Raw genomic sequence first — 25344 nt, 5'->3', positions numbered from 1 at the left:
GTCACTCTAATAACACTTATATTAGCTCACTAATGGTCATTTTTGAACTCTGATGGCAGTTTCAAGTTCAGGAACCAGTGTTTGGTGTGAACTGTCAGACACTTGTGCACTTGTCAGAGATTAACCTCCACCTTTCTTATATCTGTCTTCCTTTTTAAGAATTAACTACTAATATCTAGGTTGTGATTAGTTGCAATTGTTCCTCTAGATTTCACCCAGCCATTTACTATTTCAACTGTTTAAGTCATTAGCCCTGTTCTCAGGTCCAAAATTTTTAACTCAGAACAGGCGAGGTTGGAAGGAACCTCAAAAGATCTTCTGACCCAACCTTTTATGTATGCCAGACTTTCTTCCAGTTTTCCAGTTCCAGGATCTGTATAGAATAATAGGATGAAAAAATCAAAAAGAATTTGTCCTAGATGTTCCCAAAATCATCTCATCATGGATCTTCCCTTCCTACCTTGGAATTTCTAGTAGCCTTTCCCCAGATGAAATTAAAAACTAACTCCCAAAGACCTAACTTGTCTGAAGAAAAAAAAATACAATTTCCCATGCCACTTTGAAGACTGATTTGTTGTGGAAATGGCCAGAAGTAATAAAAATCCTGATGGTTGTTACAGTGATGAAGCTGTTTATTTAGGGAGCCTGCTAATACATTTGCATTTCCAGCAAAAGAGGATGAATAATTCAGTTTCATGGGACTAAGTAGGACAACTGGTAATGCTTTCAGGGTTTTATTTATACATGCTGAATTGGTGCAGGATCCTTCTTGAACAGACTTCCAGGAAAATAAGAGGAATATTTGAAAGAGGGTTTTGGGGGCAATGTTGGGTCAAAAGGCTGCCTGGAGTGACAGCAGTGTCACAAAGGAGAGGCCAGTGCAGTAACCTCTGTAAGGCTTGAATGGAAAGCCAGGCCCAGGGATACTTTTTGGCTCCATCTGCTGACATCACTGTCACCAGCAGCCCCTGGATCAGGGAATTTGTGCAGGTACAGCAGCTCATTGCCCAGGAAGGGGCATTAGTTGAGAGAGGATCCTCTGGCTGCCTTTGGTAATCCAGAGGGAGGAACACCACGCTCGCTTTTGCTCAAGATAGGAGTATCAGCTTTTCTCAAGGGTGTGATAAATGTGTTCCCTTCCACGCTTCTTAGATGAAAAATTGTTGTTACCTGTATAGCTGAAAGGCTTTGAGGGCTTTAGTGGCTCTGAAAAAGTGAGAGAAGAGGCTCCTGTATAAATGTAGGCCTTTTAAAGTTGTCTCCCATTTCTTGTTTCTCGCAGTATCCATGGAAATCTCCATTTCAAGTCTGAACAGGCTTTGTTTCCTGCTTTTAGTCTTTTTCCATGGAATTATTTCTGTACCTAGCAAAACCTAGATTATCTGAGAATCATGTCAGAAATACAAAGGAAAATGCTGATATGGGCAGCAACATCTAATTTCATGGAAGATTCTGCAGGTCTGCTTGGAATTTGGGTGGTTTAATTGCTGTGTAAACTGCACTGTGTCTCGAGTGACATTCAGGGCTCTGCAGAGAGCAAACTGGGCATGGATGTAATTAGACTGTGTTATAATCATTTCACTTATTACATGTACCCACCTTGCAGACAACAGAACAAGAGAAACTCTAAATGGCAACTTTTTTTGTCCTTATGAATTCTCAATAATTTTCTAATAGTCTAATAGTGCTTGTTTGAGTTCAGAGGTTTCTGCCTATCAAAGTACAGTCCTTTACAAAGTCAGTCACTTGAAGATCCATTTCCTGCATTGGGCAAAGGCTAACTCTGTTCCTGTGCTCAGTGTAATGAAAATAGAAGTGTCTCTGATGCTGGGGGGAAAAAAGTGAAAGTGAGCTCTAAATCTGGGTTTCTGTTTATCTTATTTCTCCATATTGTTATAGATCACAAATGGATTTTTCACTTGGACACCTGAAGGTCCTCCAGCATTGTCCAATATTGATATCCGAATCCCTCAAGGTACAAAATTACATCAGATAAACAGAATAATGTATTTTTCCATAGTTATTTGGTAAATCATAACCTTATGTATATCTTCCACCCTCACAGGCCAGCTAACAATGATTGTAGGACAGGTGGGCTGTGGTAAGTCATCTCTCTTGCTGGCCATACTTGGTGAGATGCAGAAGATCTCTGGGAACATATCCTGGACCAGGTAGGGGCATTTAATGTAAAATTCTAATTTAATTTAAAAATTCAGCTTGACTAGTATGGTAATGCAGAAAAAGCCCAAAATCTTTCCTGGGAACTTGTGGAGTCAAGGATTTTCTGGATACACAGTCAAGATAAAAACCTTCCCCCAAGATCAGAAAGAATCCCCAACCAGCATGAAACAAGCCAATTCCATTCCTAGGAATGGACAGCCATTCTTGGGCATTCTGTACTCCAGCAACATAACCTGAGTGAAACTGTAGCTAATTTAAAATTAGAATTAATGAGCTTGAGGTGTTGTGCAGCTACAGAATGGTGTTTGTACTTCCAGGCCTGAGCTGGTGTCTTTGCATGGAGCTCTGAAGAAGTTCTGGCTCACTAGGAGCAGTGCCTGGCTCAGATGTGTGCTCCATCCCAGCACCAGGCTAATGCCTGAGAATTTGAAGAGTGTCTTTCAAGTGGCAGTGACCTCAGAGTCATTCCCAGTGCATCCTGCCTGATGTGACAGGAGTGAGTCAGCCATGTCCTTCCCTCCTTCCCCTAGGGGACACAGCACCTGGCCTCTGATAGCCACTTAGAGATTCCACTCATGTCTAACTTGGGTATTGGCCTTGAAGGGAGGGAAAAAAATTGTTCTGAACTCCAGCAGCTTCTGCTGGGACTTGTTCTCTTCACCTTCAGGTGAGGTGACAGATGGTAATATATATTGTAGCTCCTGTATATGGTTTCCAGTAAATTCCTGCCATCTCTAATACACAGTTTTATCAAAGTATGTGAACAATTTTGGACTGTTTATTTCACAGTAGCAGGCTTCCCACCCCTACAGTCTGCACTTTGCTGTTTGGGTTATGATTATTTGTAGGTAAAGCTCAAAAAGTTGCCGAAGTACCTAGAGAAACAATTAATTTTACTTCCAGTTGATTGGGAATTAAGGAAAACCAGGCTACCTATAAATCAAATCCACACACACTGATGGACAGAGGGTCATTGTTATGCAGTGGATTCTGCAGCGGTTTTGTGGAAAAGTTCTCTAAATTCCTTGAGTGTTTGTCAGGAGATATGATTTATGTCCAGCCTTCATGTGTAAGCCAGTCACAGTACTGAGAATTGCACGTGCTTTAATAGCAATAATTCGTGGAAGGAAGGTTGTCTATTTTATGGTGGGGAAAATGAAACATAAGAAGATGACCCTTTCGGCTAGTGAGGGAAACAAGCACAGCAGCTAAAGTTCCAGAATGTGGTGATCTCTCCGTGAGAATATACTTCCATAAGCAGAAAATCAGACTGTGCTGAGGAACCATACGGAATCCCTGCAGCCTTATTAGGTGAACTAATTTCATTTCAGCAAGGCTGTAATTTTTTGCAGATGACATAACATGATTAAGAAGTGTAATTTGAATGTCTGATGCTAAACTGAAACAGATGACATGATGTTTCTGATCAGAAACTCTGTTGTGTTTTTAAATAGCACTTGTTTAGAAGTATGTTCTTCACAACAGTGGAAAGGTCAGAACTGGTTTTCATGTCTTCTCTATGTGCCAAAGTATCACAAGGTGCAATTCAGTTGTTATCACATTTGCTGTGCTATCTGTCAGATATGTAGAAGGGGACTTGTGGCTGAACAATCTGAGCACTGTAAGTGCTGGCTGCACTGGGACAGATTAGGTGTTGTCTCATCTTTCAGAGCTGCTGCCATGTGCACTGGTCTATTCAGAGTGATGGATGCAGCCAGTGTGGGCTGCACACCTGTGTTGTAAAGCTATCAGATGAAAGCTCCCTTAATTTGATAAGAAAATACTAATGCCTGACTGGGAACATGCAACCTTATCCCAGGTTCAAGGAGAGTAGTCTCATCAAGTAATCATCAGGGCTCATAGCCCCAGCTCAGGCAATGAAAAGTGTCACCAAAATCACTTAAGTTCCTTGTTAGAGCTCTTTCTTTGGGAATGCTTGGCTTCAGTCATTCATGTTACAGAATAGACCTGAATTACTTCATCCAAATTTCCTTCCCCTTCCCTTCCTCCAAGGTCATAGCTATGAAGATGAAGGATGTATCCTGCTGACATGTCACTCAGTGCTCAGGAAATCTGGATGCTGTTCCTGGCCCTTCCCTTGATCTAATAACAAGTTATTTCCCTACTCTTTGCCTCCCTGCTTTATGAATAAAACAGGACTAACTGCGTATAATTTTTCTTGTTTCTTACAAAAATTCTTTCAAACCCTTAAAAAGTAATGTAGTTTATTCCTGGGCTAAGAGGGAGATAAGGAGAAGTGAGCCATGGCTCATTTGTGATATTTTTGTTGTGTTACAGTGTGTGTCCAGAAGATTCAGCTCAGATTAATGCCTCTTGTCCAATCCCTTCTTTCCCAAAAACTCCAAATGGAGAATAATTGTTTTCCTGCTACAGAGCAGAAACAGAGATCAGGGAATTGATTACAATTGGTTCAGGGTCTTTGTGTTGTGCAGGGAAGGGCTGGAAAAGGTATTTTCTATTTCAGCCTATCACTAGCTCCTGTGAAGAATGTGTTTCTAGTTAATGTTATGCAACAAGCTTGTGGGTTTTTGGAGACTGGGCCACTGAGTTCACATGGTCACTAAAAACCAGTGGAGTGTGAGTTTGCTGTGGAAAAGCTTTGTTCAGTACACAGACCTTTGAAGTAAATGTACTGGTGGCTGGCTGGTGCTCTCAAATTGTACAGTAATTTGAGAGCAATTTGAGAGTAATTTGATTTAGATATGGTCATTGCTTATTATGCATAAATTTTATGGAAGTGTCTCAAACCAACTTTTTAATCTGCAGGTATTGTTTTTTCTCCTGGATATTTATAAGCAAATTGTGTTCGCACCAAGTTAATGAGACTGTCCTCTTTGAAGCATCAAAGACTTTGTCCCTCCTTGATTTTGTTTATCTCATTTGACACACAGATTTTTCACTCTTTTGAATGGAACTGAATTTAGCATCAGTAATAAGTATGCCCAGTCATCCTGTCAAAACAACTCTGAACATCTTTGTGCACGTTCAAAAATAGCAAAACCAAAACCTGTCTGTCCTTTGGACCTGCCTACATTTACCCAAGCACATCACCCCAAGGATAGGGCTGGCACAGGACACAGTATGTGGCAACTGAAGATAGGATTTGGGGTTCACAGCAACCCATTATATACTGTAAAGATGCAGTCACCCTCATGGGGAAAAAAAAAAAAAAAAAAAAAAAAAAAAACAGTATCACAATTTATTTTTTTTTCCCAGAAAATGAACTTTTTATAGTGGAACATCCTTCTTGTCACAGCAGGACTTCTCAGTTCTGCCAGCACCTCCAGGACAGGGTGGAGGTGATTTTATTTGAGTCAAATTAATGTTTATAAGGTAAAAGAAGGGTCACCAAATCGTTTTGCCTGATGAAATCAAGTCAGTTTGTGTAGAAGGAACAGATGCTGCACTGCACCTCTGTGATAAGTAATGTTTGCAGCCTGTGCACTAAGTGGAATTTAATAGTTTTTCTTTCTGGGGCAGATTGTTTGTGCTCACTTAAGTAAACAATCTTTGCTTTCTATTTATGATGCAGCTGCACTTCTGACAGTGAGACGGGGGAAGATTTCAGGTATGGTATTCTATGCAATTATTGGTTTTCCTGCTAAATTATTTGCAGTAGAAAAAACCAAAGGTTTCTAAAATCTGTACTTAAGATACAGAGTCAGATTTCTGAAAATCAGTGAAATTTTACCTGCGTTATCTCAGGATACAATTTTTGAAAGCACTTACTCAAGTCAGGAAAATAAGAAGTGGATTTGTGTTATGAAAGCACTGCCATTTGGAGATTTTGAAAATTCTATCCTGATATGTCTTTGAAAATCTTTCTCTAAAGATCTGAACCAGATTATGCTACACTTTGAAAAATGGTATCAAGTAGTTAAAGGTCTCATTTATTAAAGCAAATTCTCCCCATTACCCTTCTCTTCATTTTTTCACATCCTGTCATAAGTCTGTTTTCTCACCTACCATTCTTCAGGCACACACAGAGAAGTGTGGAGAGTAAGAGATTTGTCCATCTGTTGCCACAGAAATTATTTTTACCTGACTAACGTAGCTCTGCTTGGATTTTGGGAATATTTACCAAATCAACTAAGAACAAAGCTTTCTGACTGTGGGGCAAAAACCTCCAGAATGGTAAACCTTGTAAAAGTGATGATCCTATTCCTGCTGGACTCAGTGAGAACTTTGTTGTTGAAATCAGCAGTGTCATGTGGCCTCCCTTACCTTGACTTAGGCTAAATCCTGTGGCTTTTACTGACCAGAATATTTTCTTAGTTCTGTGATTCTCCAGCTATTCCCCTGCCTTTTCCTTAGATTTGCCAGCTTCTTCTCTCCCATATACTTTATTTCTCAGACTTGTTGCCTGGTTGTCAGGCTGGTTCCTGCAAAACTGCTGCTCCCATCTGTGTGTAGTAGAAGAGGAACATTCATGTACCTCGTGTCTAAGCCTCATGGTAAAGGAGACTTAGAAATCTGACAGTCCTTTCTATGTTCAGAGAGACTGAAGTTTTTGGGCCAAGTTGAAGGAAAACCACTTGAACCCATTAAGATACAAGAGAAGTATGGTCAAATCAGTCTCTTGTTTGAAACTGGCGTGGAAATGGATGGGGAAGAGTGAGATAACATGCACAACAGTATGGCAAGAGTATTAAAAAGTAGGAAAGAATATTAGACTGGATGAAGCAATTACCTACATTATCATATATTCTGGGAATCCTAGTTGGTTAAGTGCTGTAAGAATACCTCTGATGGTTTTGTTGCGCTAACATCCCATAGAACGTTTTTGGTGTTCTCAGAAGAGAATTTTGGGTCAAAGTCTCTTGAGGTCTTGAGTTTTACTCATAAGTGTTGAAGGCTTTCTACAAAGTTGTTTAGCACTTCTCCAAACTGAAGCTTTAACTCTACCCTTTTTAGGTCAATATCATGTAGCACAGAATTTTAGCATAAAAAGAGCTTTATTTCTATTATGCAGTCATTTTGCTGTTTTTTAATTATAGCATAGTGATATTACTTTGTGATGTTATTTGCATTGTCTGAAATAATTTTTTTATAAAAACCCTTGTGTTTGTTTTCTACAGCCCAGAGAAAGAATCTCCTGTTGACATGGAAGTCAGGTACAACATTTTGAAAACTAATGGGAAGCTCCAAAGGTCTCTTCCAACCTCAGCCATTCTGTGACTTGGTGAACATTTTTCAGAAGTCTCTGCTCTTAATGAGTTTATTATTCCCCCTTAGAAGACAAACAGGATGTCTCTGTAGGCAGCTACTGCAAGATGTAAAACAAAAACAAACAGGTCACTCTTGAAGTTTAATAATGGCAGAAAGATTTCTTTCTGAATGCTCAGGACTGCAACACCAGAATGCTCCAATACTTTCCATCAGGCTGAAAATAAAAGAAGCATATTTTTTGCATGTACAGTTATAATACAGAACAGTACCCATTTCTCTCATATCTGAAGAATGTTTGAATTTGAGTTGACTGATAGTATGAGTTAATGAATTGTGTGAAATAATCAAGACAAAACTGTAGTCAGCATTCCCAAAACACACAGGAAAGGCTTTGCAATATGTTATTTCCTCCATCGTGATAATATTAACTCCATTGCATTTTAAGTGCATCTATTTTCGTTTTAAAATTGCCAACATCTCAGATTTTGTAGGTTTATTAAGGCAGTGAGATTCATATATGAGTGTCCCTTAACTAGTTGTGTTTAATCTTGAAGATCTGCACCTCCTGTACTTAACAAAATGAAATGTGAAAGTAGAGTAATAAGTTTAAGCAAACAATCTTCACAACAGAATGACTGAAAGAGTAATGTTGAAGGAGGTCATCTGGTCCAACCTCCCTGCTCAAGCAGGGCCATCCCGTGCACATGGCACAGGATTGTGTCCAGATGGTTTGAGTATCTCCACTGGAGGAGACTCCACACCCTCTCTGGACAATCTGTTCCAATGCTCAGCCACCCACACTATAAAGAAGTGAATGTTGTTCCTTTTCACAGTGTTGTTTCTGAAGAATTAATCTGATTCATAATTAGTAAACAGTCTTAATTCTATATTAGACAAAGCTGATAATTTCCAGGGAGCTTAGGGAAGGTTGTCCCTATTTATTGCAAGGCTGAATTTTTCTGTCTGCACCTCTGTGATAATGAAGAGGCTGTGGTTAGTCTGTTGTGTTATCAGAAAGGAAACAAACACACTCCATTGCTGAAACATATGGTTATTTATGCAGTCTGGGGACAGGAAGCAATCACTTCCACCCACAGAATAATCCCTTGAAGGCCCATGTCTCCTAAACCATTGGTTTGCATTCAGTCCTAAAACTGAAACCTTATGGATATTCAAGGCAGACTTTCAGAGCAAGTCTTGCATATTCCATTGCAGAATACTTTGTTCTCTGGATTTTCAGCCATGTGTTTCAGTAACAATTGTTCGATTGTCTCTTTTCTGTAAGCAGTACTGTGGACAAGCAATAGATTTCATATATATGTGAAAAAGAAGCTTGCAAGCACTTGCAGGCTTTTTGTTTATGTCAAAATATGATCAGTCCTGATATGCCATCCTAGGGTTGGCTGTGCAATTGGGATTAATTTAGAGGAATTTACTAAATCCTCAGTCCATAATCAGTTTTGGCAAGCTCACTGCCTGTTGCCAAGTTCCTTGCAATAATGTATTCTCATGGAACTGATGTCCTAAAAGCAGAACGTAATCCAAATGTGAGTGGTATTCCCAGACGTTGTGCTGGTTCTCAGCATGGAGTGCATCACACTGGCAGGACCCATATCTTTCTTCAACCAAAGAACACTTGCTGCAAAAGTTGTAAAAGCTTTTTCCTCAAAACTTTGCTGATATTTTTCAAAAAGTGACTTAGCAGTAACTTTTGGACCGCAGTGAGAATTAAGAGCTGTAAAGTCATAGTTTCAAGCAATGAAAAGGAGGGGAAGGGAATGCATCTTCATCTTGGCATGCTCAGAGCAATTTTTTCTCAATTGTTGGGATGAAAATTTTGTACAAATTGAAAAAGTGCTGCTTTCTTGAGGCAGACCTGAATGCTCTTTGAATTAGATTTTGGGGCTGCAGGCTGAGCTGCCTAGGGGATATTTTCTGTCATTTTTTTTTCTTTTGTTTAGCTATTTCTGTTTCATTTTCCAGTAAAGAAAATGTATAAAGCATAATGAAATTCTAGTGAACCATCATAAATTTCAATTTGGAAGCATGTTAGCAGAATAGTGGAATTGTGTATTCTTTCAGGTCATCAACAAAAATTGAATCCTGTCTTGGTTTCTGAACAAGCTTGGTAAAAGCCTGAAAAAAAAAATGAGCAGGGCAAGTGACCTTAACTTATAAAGAGAAATGTAATGTGCTTTGTCAAGTCATGGTTTGAATTGCTTTCAGGTCCAACTAGAAATAAGTTGCTGTAATGGCTGTTTAGCAAAGGCCGTATTTGGGTGAGAAGTGCTATCTTTTTATTGGATTACCTGATAGAGCTAGGAAGAAAACAAATATGCTTTTAGGTGTATGATCCCTCTGTCTACCTTTTCTTTAGAAAGGATGATATGCCAATGAGTTTTCCAAAAGTATCAGTTGCTCTGATAAAAGACGTTGCCTTTCTCCCAGCTCTGCCTTACTGGGATCCTTAATGCACCACAGACAACAGAAGCACAAATTCTCTAGCAGGCAGAGCTTTCCTTTTAAAATAATAATAATAGTAATAATAATAATTTCTGTTGAATGATATGTGCATAGTGAGTAAGATCCTGTTGACTGTACCTGTTAAATTGTCCCTTATGATGATAAATTATGAGGGCCATTGCACTGGGGGAAATTTAGCAAATATTATTTTGTCTGTGTTGTCTTTTCTTGCCTTTATAGGCATAGAAATGACTTATTTGTTTTCTAACTCTATTCTCTTCTAAGAATGGGGAGGAAAATGGCAGAGGGAATTGTCTTTGTGCATGTGTGAAGTTATCTGGATCTTTTTCAAACACTTTTTCTTGCTAGAATGTCCCTCCTGAAATGTGCTGCCTGACTTGTGGTTTGCTACACATTTCATTTTTTATTAATCTATCCAAATAGAGCTGGGATTCAGTTTGGTAGTTTTCCTCCTGTCATCCACTCTGCTCAAGGGGCAGCTTTATTGAGCTGGACTCTCTGAATCCCACCTCACAGTAGGAGAAGAGGGACCAAAGTGAAATTCAGTTGGGTAAACAGTTGCGGTATTTTGTCAGAAATTTATCATCTTATGTATTTCCATGATGGAAAATCTATTTATTGTCCTCAAGAAAGAAAGGAAAGCATTTTGGAAGACTAACTACTAGTTTCTTCCTTTACAAGGAAATGGTTCCTAAAAAGCAGCAATTGCACTGGTAAGCTGGGAGCTCTTGTGTTTGTTTTTTTTCCCAGGAAAAGAGGTGCAGTAGCTTATGCATCCCAGAAGCCTTGGCTGCTCAATGCCACAGTGGAAGAGAATATCACATTTGAAAGCTCTTTTAACAAACAGAGGTAACAGGTTCCAGCACTGTTGAGTTTTACTCCCCCTTTCTATAAATATTGGGGTCATGTGGGTCACACGTGGGGCCCCATCTCCCTGTGGGAACAAACCTCCTGCACCTGCCTGAACGTGCCAATGTCCCCCTTAGAGCACGTTTCTCCTGAGTGACACAAGGCACAGGGTTTGTCTCACTTGAACTCAGGTGTACAAATGTTTCCATTTCCAAGGACCATGTTTGTTTAGCATGCAGTGTTCTCTCACGTGATTGACTAGTTTGCCTCTCCTGGAAGGACATCACCTGTTTGGCAGTGGGAATATTGTTTGTAAAGAATAGTGGGCTGCCTTTTTATTCAGTATAAATGCCCACCAGACGTGGTAAAATACTTAGAAATCAGTTGCTGGTATTCTGTTCCCCCACCCTTAAAAGAAGTGGTTGATTATGCATTTGCATCCTACAATAATTTATTTTCTGTCATCCTTGGATATTGAAACAAGAAACAAAGGCCCTGACTGCGAAAAATAACTGCTAAAAATAGCAATATACCTTGAAAGAAGTTATGTTTGTTTTTCCTAGGATTAACTATTTAACATTTTTATTTGGGAAGTTGACATAAGATGCTTTTTCTGAGCTGAAATATTACTTACTTGCCTGTGATTGAAAGAGATCCCATTAGAACAATTAGTGGCTAACAAATATGTTTTCCACTGTGTGATTTTTTCCAGCTGGTTAATTTTTGTTCCTCTGCAGGTAGGAAATGTGCTTCTCCAGCAGTATCTGTGTGGATTTTGTTGCCTTTTTTGTTTCCACAGGTACAAAGCAGTAATTGATGCTTGCTCCCTCCAGCCTGATATTGACATTCTGCCTCACGGAGACCAAACCCAGATTGGAGAGAGAGTCAGTAAACAGCTACAGGCTTCTATTTTTGGTTTAAATATATAGAGGGGGTTTATTATTTTGTTGGTTCTTAAAATCTTACAGGTTATTTGGCAACAAAGGTAATCTTTTAGTTAAGTGTATGTTTGGGTCATTAGTCTGAAAGCTCATTGCTCAGTGAACATGGAAACACTGTCATTTATGCGAGGTGCAATGATTTAAATGTGCTGCTATCAGAATGTTTGACTGTTCTGCAGCTGCTATTGCAGATATCCTGACTTCACAGGATATTTTTTGGTTTCTTTAAAAGTAACAGAAAAATAAATAGTAATACATAGATATTTTTTTAGAGCCCTTTAATTTACAGAAGGGCAGGTGTTTAATCAATGGCTTTATCACATCAGGGAAGATTACAGAGTGATGAGAAAGGAAGCAGAAGCCAGAGATTTGTAAACAATTTACTCTAGCATATACTGGCATTATTACAAACAAAAGAACCCCAAAAATCCCCCCTAAAACACCACAAGGATACATTACAGGCCACACATTGGAAAAATTTCTCATGTTTCTCTGCCCAGAAAAGTCTTCTATGGATAATCCCATCAGAATAAGGAATATGAATATTCAGTTGATGTTTTCTTTAACTGTCTGATTGTTTCTCTCCTGCTTATCTCCAGGGTATTAATCTGTCTGGAGGGCAGCGCCAGCGGATCAGCGTGGCACGAGCACTTTACCAGCAGACAAATGTTGTGTTTCTGGTGAGTAGTGCCCTTCTGTTTATGCTCCATGCAGAAGAAGGAGCTGCTTTTTCATTTAGAGTATTTCATGGTCATTGTGTTTCGCTGAGCTGAGCCAAATGTGCACTGTGTGTTTTAAATCTCTTGTCAGCTAGCCTGCAGGTAGGAAGCATTTCGTAAATGCTGCAGACAGACAGGTAGGTATTGCACATAGAAATGCTGATGCTTGTCCTCTCAGTATGTTGAAAGTTCAGTTTGACCCTTGCTTTTATTTCTGGGTCTTAGAAATGTAATAGTTTCAAGTGTATTCATGAAATTCCTAAGCTGTCTCAGGCCTAAAATTAATGTTGCCTCATGTCTGGGGTGTTTCTTTTCTGCAGCAAACTAAGCTGCTTTTGCACCCTGAACTGCCTGCTGTATATCCTGTCCCAGCTTCAGCTATGGAGAGAGTGTGACAGCAGGTTCTAACACCTTCACAGGTGGTAAAACAGATGCATCCTACACACTCACCTGTAGTGAGCTTGCTGGCTTTTCTATTTAGGACTTTCTTCTTGAGCTCAGTTTTCTAGAAGGTTTGAATCCAGCTGTTATGACAGTGAGACATAAATCATGTAGGATTAGAAAAGCTGTGCACATTAGATGTCATCCCTAAAAGAAAGGGAGGCTATTTAGACCTTTCCCTAATTAAGCTGATCAATCTGTGCTTGCCTCATGTGTAGGGCATTTCCAGGCAAATCTCGGAGAGTAGGGAACAGTTGGGTCAGGTGCTGCAAATCAGCTGATCCACCACTGGTCTGTAACTTGGTTTTGCCCTTTTTGTCCTGTGAAGGGCACTCGATAACCTCCTAATAGCAGCAGGCTCTCTTATGGTTTGGCAATGGAAAAACACCTACAAATAAACTTTATTTCCAGTGTTCATATTTAGAAAATAACCAGGAATCCTGTATGTTAATATTAGCAAACACTCATTTCTTTTAAGGCTGGTTTTGTAAAGAAATACCTGTGAAACTTCAGTCTCACAAGTACAAATGTCATATGGCTGATGTTTAGGTCTGTGCCAGGTCAGAAGAGTGCAGCAGCAGAGCTGACAACATCCTTGCTCAGCGAGCACAGTGCATACACAGTTGCACACACACTTTTGAGAGAAAATTCTGGATCGTGAAGTTACTGTGTTTCAAAAGCACTTTCTAGGTGCTGTATGTTGTGATACTCTGGTTTAGTAAACTAAGTGAATCTAAGTGGCCATATTTATCTTACTGCCAATTTCATATATTTTTGATTTCTGATGAAGCCTCAGTTTAGTGTAATATTATAGCATGAAATATTAACACTAAGTAAATCCTACAGCCAGTATTGCTATTGCAAGCAGAAATACCAAATCAAATCACAAGGTTTGTGATTCTATATAAATAGGATTAGGTAGACAAGTTTCCCAAAAGATGGTACAGATTAATTTATGCCTAAATGAATTGCATATAATTGATTTGATTCAATAAGATAATGTAGGTCTCAAATCAAACATCTGAGCTGAGTCAGCAAAATGATCAATATTGCTTCTTTTGTGATTTTTTTTGTGATTCTTTGTTAATAGAGTATTGATTTATGAAAAAAAAACCAACCCAAACAGAAACCAAACCAGCAATTAAAGGCGGTGATGTTCAAGGGAAACAGAAATATGCTCATTGTCCCTTTCTCTGGAGCAGTAATGCAATATCTGCCACAGACCCACACTGGGACATTTTCTGGAGCCATGTGGGCCAGCTGTGGGGGCCATGAACACATCTGGGGAGCAGGACAGGTCCCAGAAGACCCCACAGAATTGTAGAATTGACACAGCTGGCTTTATTCAGTGCTCTCTGCAAAAACATGGTTCAAGTTTTGGTGTTCTGTAAATTAAGGAAACTGTTCCTCAGCACAGTTTTGATCTGATGGCCTCTTTTGTGTGTCTGTGTATCTACCTGGCTTTGCTGGTATTCAAACCTGTCAGTTTCCTTGGATCCTGCAAGTTCTGGCTCCAAAAGCTGACCCCTTATCCTCATGACAGGATGATCCTTTTTCTGCCCTGGATATCCACCTGAGTGACCATCTCATGCAAGAAGGGATCCTGAAGATGCTGCGGGAGGACAAGCGGACCATTGTGCTGGTGACTCACAAGCTGCAGTACTTGCCCCACGCTGACTGGGTAAGGAACCTCTTCTCAGTTTTTCAGTGGAGGAAAAAACATGGCAGGAACATGTCTTGCTGCAAACAGTGCTTTCACTTCATCTTTCCACCAAGTAATAGTTCAGTGAGAAGATATATAATAAAAATCTTGTGAAAATCAGGCAGGTAGAGGAGCCATAATTTTGAGATTCCCATCTTGGAACACCTAAATAGGTTGGATTTTCATAGAGCTGCTACTTAATACTCCTATGAAAGCAGGTAACATTTAAAATATATTGAATATCCCAAAACATTTGTTATATTGGAAAATTTTGGCTAATTTTTTTGATCTCAAAACAGTGAAATGTTTGAGTAATGCCTTTGCCTCTGCTTGGATGTTACTAGGAATTTGTGCTATCACAGGAAAAGGTTCATTTATGCAAGGTGGATATTGAGAGGGATGGAAATAGAAGGAAAAACCCAGTGTTTCCCTATGGTTAGTACTAGTAAATTAAGTGTATACTAGTATATTAAGAACATCTTTGACCTTTGTGTGTGGGCAAGATTTTAAGAGATGTGTAGTATTTGATCTGTTAGGTTTCTTTTTTATATCTTCTACTTTAAAGTGGAAAAAATGGAGGTATGCTTTCTATATCAGTTTGTAATTGGAAATGTCAGAGATGAAGAGGCAGTTTTTTGGCATTTGGATTTTTTTATTTTTTTTAATTCATTGGTTCTCATTGGCCTTGCACTCATTCCTGCAGTTTTCCAGCCTCCCAGGTCTCCTGGCCCGTGGTGATTGATGACTGCAGTTATACCTCCTAGCAGGATTTCTCTCTTTCACATCTTGCACAGGCTATAGCAGCAGTTTCCTGTCTCAAGAAATAATCATATTGCAGCTGCTTCCTGAGCTTCGTGCTGGCTTGGTATAAAGTTGCAGATAGACACTCGTCTTTTTCTGATCAGGTTTTTGGTGGGCAGCAATTGTTATTTATGGTCTCTGCTGTGACCTTGTCCCTCAGTTGTTTGTTTACCTTTAGAGTTACCACTGTTCTCAACACAGTCCTGGTTTTCAAATTAGTGTCTCTTGGGATACGGGAATTTTCTGCCTTCTTCCCCTACCTGTGGAGGTCCATCTTAACTTCTTTTTAATTGTTATATATCTGCAATTTTCTTAAAGGCTGTGAAGGTTATGGCTGTTTATCAGTGTAATTATTTTAATTTTCTTTGTGAATGTAAGACCCATTTCTAGATGTTAGTGATTTTGGAGATGTTGTACGAAAATTGTATTATTTTTATCATCTTCTAGATGTGTGATTTTTTTATGATATATACTGCTTCAAACAGTAGCACAGGAAGGATTTGTATGAACTTTATAATAAAAAATATTTATTACAAAATAGTTCATGTTTTTTCCCTAAGTGTAGGTTTCCTTAATCCTTAGCAATTCTTACCCAATGGAGTAATGAGGAAATTTTTTTATTAAGAAATTTTAAGTAAAAATATAGTTTGAAGTTTATGTCATGGTCCCCTAAATCTTTTCAACAAAACCCTCAGAAGAATTCAAGGTCCAGCCAGGCTGCATGTTTCCTGAATAAATTGATCACAAAAAGACCCTTGTTTTTTTATTTTTATCTTCTCTCTGGTGCAAATTCAAGGCAATAATTGAAAGTAAATTCTTAGCAATAAATGAAATAAACTATTTCCCCACTCCCTGCCCGTGGAAATTTCTGAGCTTCCGGGGAGAGAGAAAAATAAATAGCACGTTATCTCTTTTGTAATGATGGGGGTTTGCAATCTGCATGCCTCATTTTCCAGTTGCCCCTGTCAGACCCAGAGTGGTGGTAGTTCCATTGTGTGTATAATGTAGTTACTCTGACACAAACTGGAAGCTGCTCCCTACAGACTTTGTCTTGCATAGATATTTTTCTTTTGCAAACTGTGCCCACTGTTTTATGCTTTTAAAGCTTTAGGGATTTAAATTGCCTAGCTCTTCCTTATCAGTCCATGGTATCAGAGAAGGAGCCAGCATGCTCCTATCTAATTGCCTGAATGAGGGCAAAACCTCCTGCACTCAATGTCTTGCTAAAAGCTTTTTCCTTTTAGGAGGTAAGAGAACTCTAGAATCTTATCTTGCTAATGACTTGTATTTAGGAAGAGATCTGCAGACAGGGATCCCATTCCTCTTTCTTAAAAGCAGCCTTTTCTGAAAACATGAAGTGCAGGAAGTTTCTGGGTTTTCAGCATCTTGAATGAAGGGGATGGAGCCAAGAGATAATGTCACTGTCTTTTTAGAAGATAGATTTGTTTGTGGAAATATTATTTATTTAAGAAAAGAGAAAATCCTGTCAAAGCACAGACATATGTTTTTAAAATAAATAGACATACCTGGTTATTTATCTCAGCACTTGTGTTTCTGACTTTTCAGATAATTGCAATGAAAGATGGTAACATCCAGAGAGAAGGAACACTCAAGGACATTCAGAAATCAGAGACTGAGCTCTTTGAACACTGGAAGACATTAATGAATCGGCAAGACCAAGAGCTGGAGAAGGTTTTTTGATGGGCAGGGCAATCAATATTTGCAAGAAAATGTTGACTTTTTTTTTTCCTTAGTTTGAAAGGTTTAACAAGAATTGACATGCTATGTGTGATGTCTAACTTAATATGAATGTAGTATTGGTGTTAAGGTTATTATTTATCTCCTAAGATAAATTCCTTCATCTGGCATGTCATATTTCCTTGATACTGTTCTAATCCTTTCTTGATAGGGAGCCCTAACAAAATGTTGTCACCTAAGGAATGTAAATATGGCCATTTTAGGAAAAGCTTTGCTAATATTGACAGCTGGTTTTATAGACATGCCTGAATTTACTCATTGCCTTGGCTGGAAGCTTTGCAGATATTGCTGATATCAAGTCCTTAAATGATGGAGATGTTTTGACTTTCATACTTCTAACACAAGAAGAATGAGATATTACTCTTAGATCTTATTAATTCTGGGATAACTGTCCAAGTTAAGATTCCAGGAGGGTTGGGATTGACAACATGAAATGAATGTTAGATATCTAATTTATGTCCTTTGGTTTTATACAGAGGTAGAAAATCAATCACAGTGGCCAGCTGTGAGATTCCCACTTCTACTTTTCATTGAATGGAAACAGTTTTATCATAAGTAGCAATTTTTTTGTATTAATTCTCTCGTTGAAAACAAATGAGCTGTCCCTTTTTCAGGAAACAACTATTGAGGAAAACCCTGTTTTGGAAAGAACCAACCTCCGGAGGACGATGTATTCCCGGGAAGCATTGCTGAAAGATGATGAAGAGGATGAAGGTAAAGGGCACCCTTTGAGCCCACTGCCAGTACATTACTGTTTCACAGCTAAATTATATTAGAATGAATTAACACCATTCAAACTGGTAAGAGAACAAAATGTTTTTCATGTGGGTTATGATTTATAGGAGAGCTTGTTTCCATTGCTATGACCTCTGAACAGAGTGATTGCAAGCATTCCCAAGTCATCTCCTCCTCCAGACTTTTGAGGTTTTGTCTTATATGCAAATATGATTTAGTAATGAATGAAGAATAGTATTAAATAATATGCTGGGTGAACTTCACCTGTCAATAGCTAAACATATTTGCTTAAGGTTTTACAAAGGAAAAAGATTGCAATTGATTTTTATCCAGACAGTGCTTTCACATTGCAAAAACATGGTTGAAGGAAATGTATCACCAAGTACTGAGGGTTTTTGGATCTTTTTAGTATGCATTACTATTAAGTTTAGCAGGTTAATACTTGCAGGCCTGAGCAGGTACTTTGACTTTAAAGCCACCCTTTATCCTGGATGGGAAGACCTGGTTTGTAGCTACCACTTGCCAGTCCCTTGGATATGTATGTCAGCATGGCTGTCCTTTTTCTTGCACCTTGCAGAAGAAGTAACTGAGAGTGATGACGAAGACAACCTGTCTTCAGTGCTGCATCAGAGAGCCAAGATGCCCTGGAGAGCCTGTGGCAAGTACCTGAGTGCAGCAGGGATCCTCCTGCTGCCCCTGCTGCTCCTGTCCCAGCTGCTGAAGCACACGGTGATGGTGGCCATCGACTACTGCCTGGCACTCTGGACCGAGCATGCCATTTCTTTCAAGATAGAGCCCGAGACAAAAAACTGCTCCCAGTGCATGGTAGGCACTGCCTTGTTCACCTTCCTCCAATGATTTCACTGGGGGTGCTCTCCTGCTGTACACCTCTGCTCCAAGATTTGTGTGCCATGTGCTATTTTTCTATAAAAGAGCCACTCCAGAGTATTTTGAAGCTCAGTGCATTTTTGCATACGGGGTGCAGTAAAATGAAGTTAAGTTTGGTGTGTTCTTCTCCTTTTGCTAGATTTATTGTATGTTGTATTTTGATGCATAGTGTATTGATATACTGTATTTTTAAACCTGGGTTTCTAAAGTAATTTTGATATCAGCATTCTTTTTTGTTTTCCCTGCACTGTTGCATTCTCACAGCAACCTTTTTGTGGTATTCTGTCATTTTGAATTTCTGATTTATTGCTCATTTTCATGCAAACACTTCCCTCTGCAAAGGATAACCAATTATGATTTAAGATGGGTGCAAATCATTGACAGTTTAATTTAGGGAGCAAAAGGGATATACTCTCACATGTTTTCACTTTTGTGCTTCTGTGTTTACAATAACATTTTTAATGTAATTTAAAGTGAATATTTGTCTTGCTCTTTGTTTCTTAGGAATTAGACCATTCTCCATATTCAAAAGTTTTCAGCATTCTTTGCTGCCTTGGCATCGTATTATGTCTTGTCACATCAATAGCAGTGGAGTGGACTGGCTTGAAAGTCACCAAAAAGCTACACTCTTCTTTACTAAATAAAATTATTTTGGCTCCAATGAGGTATTTATTTGATTGTAATAGAAGTTTTATTATAGTAATTTTGTCTTCTTTATTTCAAGGCAGTCTCCTAAGTGCAATTTTTACTAAGAAATGATTGTGCATCGCAAATTTTTTAAGATATCAGTGAAAAATCCCCAGGTGTCAAATTTCTGAGTAGTTTTTGAAAATGGTACCCAGGCTGCTTGAGTTCCTAGACACAAGTCAAATACCTCTCCTGCCCAAATGTGACTTCAGAGATTTACTTCCTTGATTGTTTAATTTCTCTTGGCAGTTTTTAATTAGGGAGAAAACACAATTATTGATCAATATGTGGTACAGATAATTCATAGCAAGCTTCATCATCTTAATCACTGGAAATATTTACTGTCAGGCAGTGATTGTGCAAGTCTAGGAAAGGTAATGAGCTTAGACAAGTGTCATTACAGGCATCATTAGAGTATACTGGGATGTACTTTGTTCCAGCAGAAGCCTTGGTTGTCCTCCATAAGTTTTTTTTCCTGTGCATGAAAGGAAAGGTGAAGCTTGATTCAAACCTTCAGCTCTAGGAAAAAAAAACTTATTTTTAAGCTAACTATATTTGACCCAAAGAACATGGAAAAAATCACATACGTGAGAAACCTCAGACTTTTTTTTTAGATTTTTTTTCCCCAGGATAAAATTAGACTTCAGGTTCCACATGAGTTATGGAACAGCTAACGGCTGCAGAACAATAATATAGTGTGCATTTTGCATATCCAAATGTATTTTAATATATTATTCCAACAGTAGTTGTTTTTGTTACAATTTTCTGTTCCCAGAAAGATGCAGGACTTTGCAATTTAACTTCTTTTGAGTTTTTCCTGAATTGAAGTGGCTTCAAGTTAAAATCTGAGAGGATTTTTACAAATATAATCATGGAATATCCATGGCTTAGGCAGTAGAGGGAGCTGAGAACATGGTTGCAGTCATAGGGTTCTAAGTGGTTATAGGTTCATGCTTGTGGTTGTAAAGACATTTCCATTGAATTGGAAAGCCATAGGTTCTGGGCAAAATGAGAAATTTTGCTATGGCTGTCATTTATTTTCTTGTTTCTGTGATATAGTAACTATCCTAGATAAGACAAAATAACATGAATCAGTTCTAATATCAGTATTGTCAACTTTGCCATTCCTTGCACCATTTTAGGTTTTTTGAAACAACCCCTCTGGGAAGTATATTAAACAGATTTTCAGCTGACTGCAATACCATCGACCAGGTACTGATTAAATATTTTCAAGCTCTCAAGTTATCCTATCTTAATCTGAAAAAGTGGGGTTTCATTTATTACAGACTTATCTAGATGAAGTTTATGGATGAGCTATTACTTTGACTGTATCAGTTTGCATCATGATTTTCTCAGCTGTGAATGAGTTCCTCATCTTACATGCAAATTGAAAAAACATTTATTTTGCTAAAATGTCCTGTATAGAAAAGGGAAGCAAAACAAGATCAATAGTGATATCCCCAAATTAAAGAGTATCTACTTCTTTTGTAAGTGGGTAAACACATTCATTTGAGGAAATGAAATGAGAAAAAAAGCAAATGCTATTGCCCAGAATAGAAATGACTGCAATTCAAATTACTATTACTTACCCCAGACTGCACTGCCAGGATTTATGCAGATGCTAAAATCATCTCCTGCATCCCATCTGTAATCCTGTGACATGAGGACTGTGCTCCACAATGCAGATGTGAAGCAGCCCCACAGAAACCCCTTCAGATGTCCCCAAAACCCAGTGGTAAATTCAAGAGCAGATCTTTATGTTTAAAATACACAAGGAATAAAATTTTGGAGGAAGCAGGAGAAAGGAAAAAGAAGTAGTGTTTTAAGCTTGGCATGGTTATGGAAGATTCTGTGTGCTTTTTTTCTTCTCTGCACAGCACATTCCAGCTACCCTGGAGTGCCTGAGCCGCTCCACCTTGCTGTGTGTGTCTGCCCTTGCTGTGATCTCCTACGTCACGCCCATGTTCCTCATTGCCCTGGTGCCCCTGGCCATCATGTGCTACTTCATCCAGAAGTACTTCCGAGTCGCCTCCCGGTAAGGGCACCACCATCACCATCCTGCCAGTGGGGACACTTCCTGCAGTGCAGGGGAGCTTCATGTTTAAGTTTGGTCCTGTCAAGGCTGTGGCACTGTCTGCAAGCGGGACAAATCCTCTGCAGTGGAAATGTGTCATTTTGCAAATGCCTTTGTCGGCAGCTCTTCGAGCAGAACTTCTGGGATGAAGCAAACTCTGCGTGAGCAGGGTCTTTGTGCATGATCAAAGGTTTTTGGAGTTCACGGGACACAAATAAAACCCAGCTGGATTCTGTCTTTCCCCAAAGGCTGCATGCTGGGTGCATGCAAGAAAATGTGGACAGGGAAACTGAAGTCTGCCTGTGCAGCTGAAAGTGGAAATATGTTAAGTCAGGGAGAGGCTGCAGAATGCAGCATAACCATGGTGGTACAGCTAGCCATTAAGGATCCAGTGTGCACAAGCCTCCTCTCCTGTTCTGGGTGCCTTCTAGTTTTTAAAAATATGAACATTTTAATTGTATCTGAGACCTTACTCCTTCCATGATATTTTCCCTCTTGTGAAATGTTTGCAGCAATGCAAAAATATGCATATTCCCTCATAGATGCACAGATTGAGAGGGAGTCTGCAGCCAATTTACTTCCTGCTGGAAGAAATTGAGACTAAATAGATTTCACCCTACATGTGCTTTTACTGGTATGAGGACTAAATATGACACTGAGAAATGCAACTTAATAATGAGTGCAGACTCTCATTTACTGAGTTCATGAGATACTGTTGGCTCAGGTGTTGTGCTGTTATCTGGGGGTGTACTTTGTCTTCTGCTTAACTTGAGCTCCTATTTGCAGCGTTCCATTAAATTGATATTCAGTACAGAGACAGAATGGTGTTTAAATAAATAAAAAAATTGAGTACAAGAAAAAGGAATGTAGGAGAAAAGAGGAAAGGCAGTGAAGGGAGAAGACCCATTCAGAACTCCAGCTAGTTAAATGTTAAAAGAAAAATCCTGCTGGGGAATTCATTCCCCTGCAGCACTGCTTTGCAATCTGTCTGAACCTTATGTGTATGATTATTGTGATGCTATTCCTTTTCACTCCCTGGGTCTGATTCATGAGAGTAACTGCACAACAAATCTGTTTTTTTTACTAAATTCTTTTCCTAACCCTCTCCAGGGACCTGCAGCAGCTGGATGACAGCACTCAGCTACCATTACTGTCCCATTTTTCAGAGACTGTTGAAGGTCTTACCACCATCCGAGCCTTCAGGTACAGGTTTTTTTAACAAACTTAGATATTCAAAAGTGAGGTAATGTTATGTCTTAAAGTGTTCTGCCTGGAAAATCTAGAGTCCTCACAACATGGGCAAGGGGGGATGTCAAACACTGAAGTATTTTAAGCATTTTGTATGTAGAGGAGTCACTGTAAAGAGAACAAGCACATGTGGGTCATCTGCCCTGTGGTTGCTGTCCAGACACTTGTATGCAGCCTGAGAAAAGAACTTGAGGGCAGATGTGATTTAAGAAGCTAAATTAGCCTGCAATTACCACAGCCTGTGGTGTGGCAGATGATGGGCTTGGACAGTTTCCATGGCAGGAGTAATATGCACCAACTTTGTACAGACTAATCTGTGTCCATGGGCAGATAAGCTGTGCATGCTGCTGACTTCAGAGGCTACAGTAGCACCCTACATTGTTTTTCAGGTTACTACCTGAAAATGCGGGTGTTTACACTGATTTTGGAAATACACAAGCTGGAGACAAAGTATTTCCTTGGCCTTGTTTTGGTTTGTTTTTCCATCCACATAAGCTCCCAGGAGGGCAGCCCAGGAATACCTGATAACGTGCCTGGGTTCTGTATGTGTGTCAGAAAACTGGCAGTCATGCTGATACCTCAGAGGTACCAATAAAAAACCACTGCTGAGCTTACCAGCTGCTTTCCCTGAACCAGGGCTATTCTTGTCTTTTCCCAGTTGGCTCAAACATGGTCAACTTTTCCACTAGATTCTCGTCTAGGTGATGGCTACATATTCTGTCAGTTAATTATTACTGTTACCTTTCTATCCTTGAAACAGTAGGGTTTGTTTATTCATCCTACCCTATAATTGTAATTTTGTAATGGAAGTAATGCACAAAGGTAACTTAAACTATTTTCAATAGGTTATAAATAGATCAAAGAAAGAACAACTAAATTGAGAGATTGTTACTTTTGGACTGAAGGTAGCTTACCCAAGAGTGGTAGAGCAGCTTAATGTTTTCCATTAATTACTGTTATTGAATATTTAATTTGTTAAGTGCCAACAGTGTTCTATGGTTTGTAGTTATGTCCATGTTCAATTTGCAGGAAAATCAATTTTTCATTTAATTTCTGCTTTTCTCATTCCTATATCCTTTTACTTGACAAAGAGTATCTTTGAAGCATTATGGCTGTAAATTTTCTGGTGTTTATAGAGAAAGCAATATTCAATGCCATCTAGCTAATATTTTCAGTCTGTCAGAGCAGCCTGAAATTCCCTTTTGATTCTTCCTGTCACTTTGGAATTAATGCCTCTGTCAAAGAATTGTGTTTGGTGCCTCCTTTTTCTTAAATCCTGCAGTAAGTGATGTGTCTCTGACCCAGCCAGCCATGTGTGTTCAGTGAGCTCTGTGTTCCATCTGTCTGCCAGCCTCCTGCCTCAGCTGCTAACCCAGTTATTTTTAGGGCTGTGTAGCTTTTCAGCTGCCTAACATATTAGTGGGAGTGGCGTATAGACTTGCTAGCGTGAGCATCCCTAAAAATAACACTAACTCAGGAATTCATTCTGTTAGGAGGTGCCAGTTGTTCCTGAAGTGTCCTTTCCCTTGGTTACTCTCCATCCTAGATTTATTCAGGATGCATGTGGAAAGAAATGTACAAAAAAATCTAGGGGAGTTCAGAAAGACAGCTACTGCTGCACCTACAGAAACACCTTCAGCAGATGTCCTGGCCTGATTTATAGTTTATTTTGATACTTCAGATAGCATTTGTGTTAAACAATCAACAAAATATAAATGTGAAGGATTCTGCAAAGACTTGTCTGTATTCTTAAAAACCTGGTCATGTGGAGACACTTTCTGAAGAGAAATTCGGATATTTTTGCATCAGTCCAGCAACTGTGGTGACTTCGCATCCCTGTTCCATGTGCATGTGCATGACTGACTCATGATGCATACCTCACATTCTCTGAGTGTCTGCATCACACCATTCCCCACGGTATGGAGACAGGGGTGTTAAATGTGGCTGAATTGGTTGCAGAAGCAGCACGGCCATGTCTGTGCTGTGAGGGCAGTGAGCCCCGAGGAGAGGAAGGGCTCCTTTGCCCTGACATGGTGACACCAATGCCTGATTTATAAACAACCATTCTGCTGTGCAAACACACCAACATGCTCACAGCCAGCCTGGATCCTGGGCTGCACCCAGAGCCCTGTGGGCAGCAGGGCAGGGAGGGGATTCTGCCCCTCTGCTCTGCTCTGCTCAGACCTCACCTGCAGCTGCATCAGCTCTGGGCTCCCAGCACAGGATGGACAGGGACCTGCTGGGGTGAGGCCAGAGGAGGCCACCAAGATGATTAGAGATCAAGCACCTTTGAGGAAAGGCTGAGAGCTGGGTTTGTTCAGCCTAGGAAAGAGAAGGCTTTGGGGTGACCTAATTGTGGCCTTCCATTACCTGAAAAGAACCTGTGAGAAAGATGAGAGAGACTATTTACAAGGGCATGTAATGATAGGACAAGGGGAACAGCTTCAGACTGAAAGAGAGTAGGTTTAGATTAGATGTTAGGAAAAAATCCTTGATTGTGAGGGTGGTGAGACACTGGCACAGGCTGCCCAGAAAAGCTGTGGATGCCCCATCCCTGAAAGTGTGTGAGGCCAGGTTGGATGGGGCTCTGAGCAAGCTGGTCTGGTGACAGGTGTCCCTGCCCATGGCAGTGGGTTGGAATGACAT

The 25344-nt window shown here is 39.6% G+C and overlaps 1 protein-coding gene across 4 annotated transcripts in view; it reads left to right on the top strand.

The window, feature by feature from the left end:
• Nucleotides 1-25344, top strand: part of ABCC8 (ATP binding cassette subfamily C member 8) — an 83008-nt gene that overhangs the window by 44944 nt on the left and 12720 nt on the right. For all 4 annotated transcript variants that reach the window (XM_038137768.1, XM_038137766.1, XM_038137767.1 and 1 more), the window contains exons 15-29: nt 1900-1975; nt 2066-2171; nt 5735-5770; nt 7281-7316; nt 10606-10704; nt 11504-11588; nt 12245-12325; nt 14349-14486; nt 16875-17000; nt 17681-17780; nt 18379-18626; nt 19194-19354; nt 20519-20588; nt 21254-21411; nt 22561-22653. In XM_038137768.1, the coding sequence (XP_037993696.1) occupies nt 1900-1975; nt 2066-2171; nt 5735-5770; nt 7281-7316; nt 10606-10704; nt 11504-11588; nt 12245-12325; nt 14349-14486; nt 16875-17000; nt 17681-17780; nt 18379-18626; nt 19194-19354; nt 20519-20588; nt 21254-21411; nt 22561-22653 (1613 nt within the window). The remainder of the gene's footprint in view (nt 1-1899; nt 1976-2065; nt 2172-5734; nt 5771-7280; nt 7317-10605; nt 10705-11503; nt 11589-12244; nt 12326-14348; nt 14487-16874; nt 17001-17680; nt 17781-18378; nt 18627-19193; nt 19355-20518; nt 20589-21253; nt 21412-22560; nt 22654-25344) is intronic.

The sequence above is a fragment of the Motacilla alba genome, chromosome 5 (genome assembly GCF_015832195.1).
Source record: "Motacilla alba alba isolate MOTALB_02 chromosome 5, Motacilla_alba_V1.0_pri, whole genome shotgun sequence".
Lineage (NCBI taxonomy): Eukaryota > Metazoa > Chordata > Aves > Passeriformes > Motacillidae > Motacilla > Motacilla alba.
The sequence above is the reverse complement of the archived record's forward strand: the minus strand, read 5'-3'. Positions and strand labels throughout refer to the sequence as shown.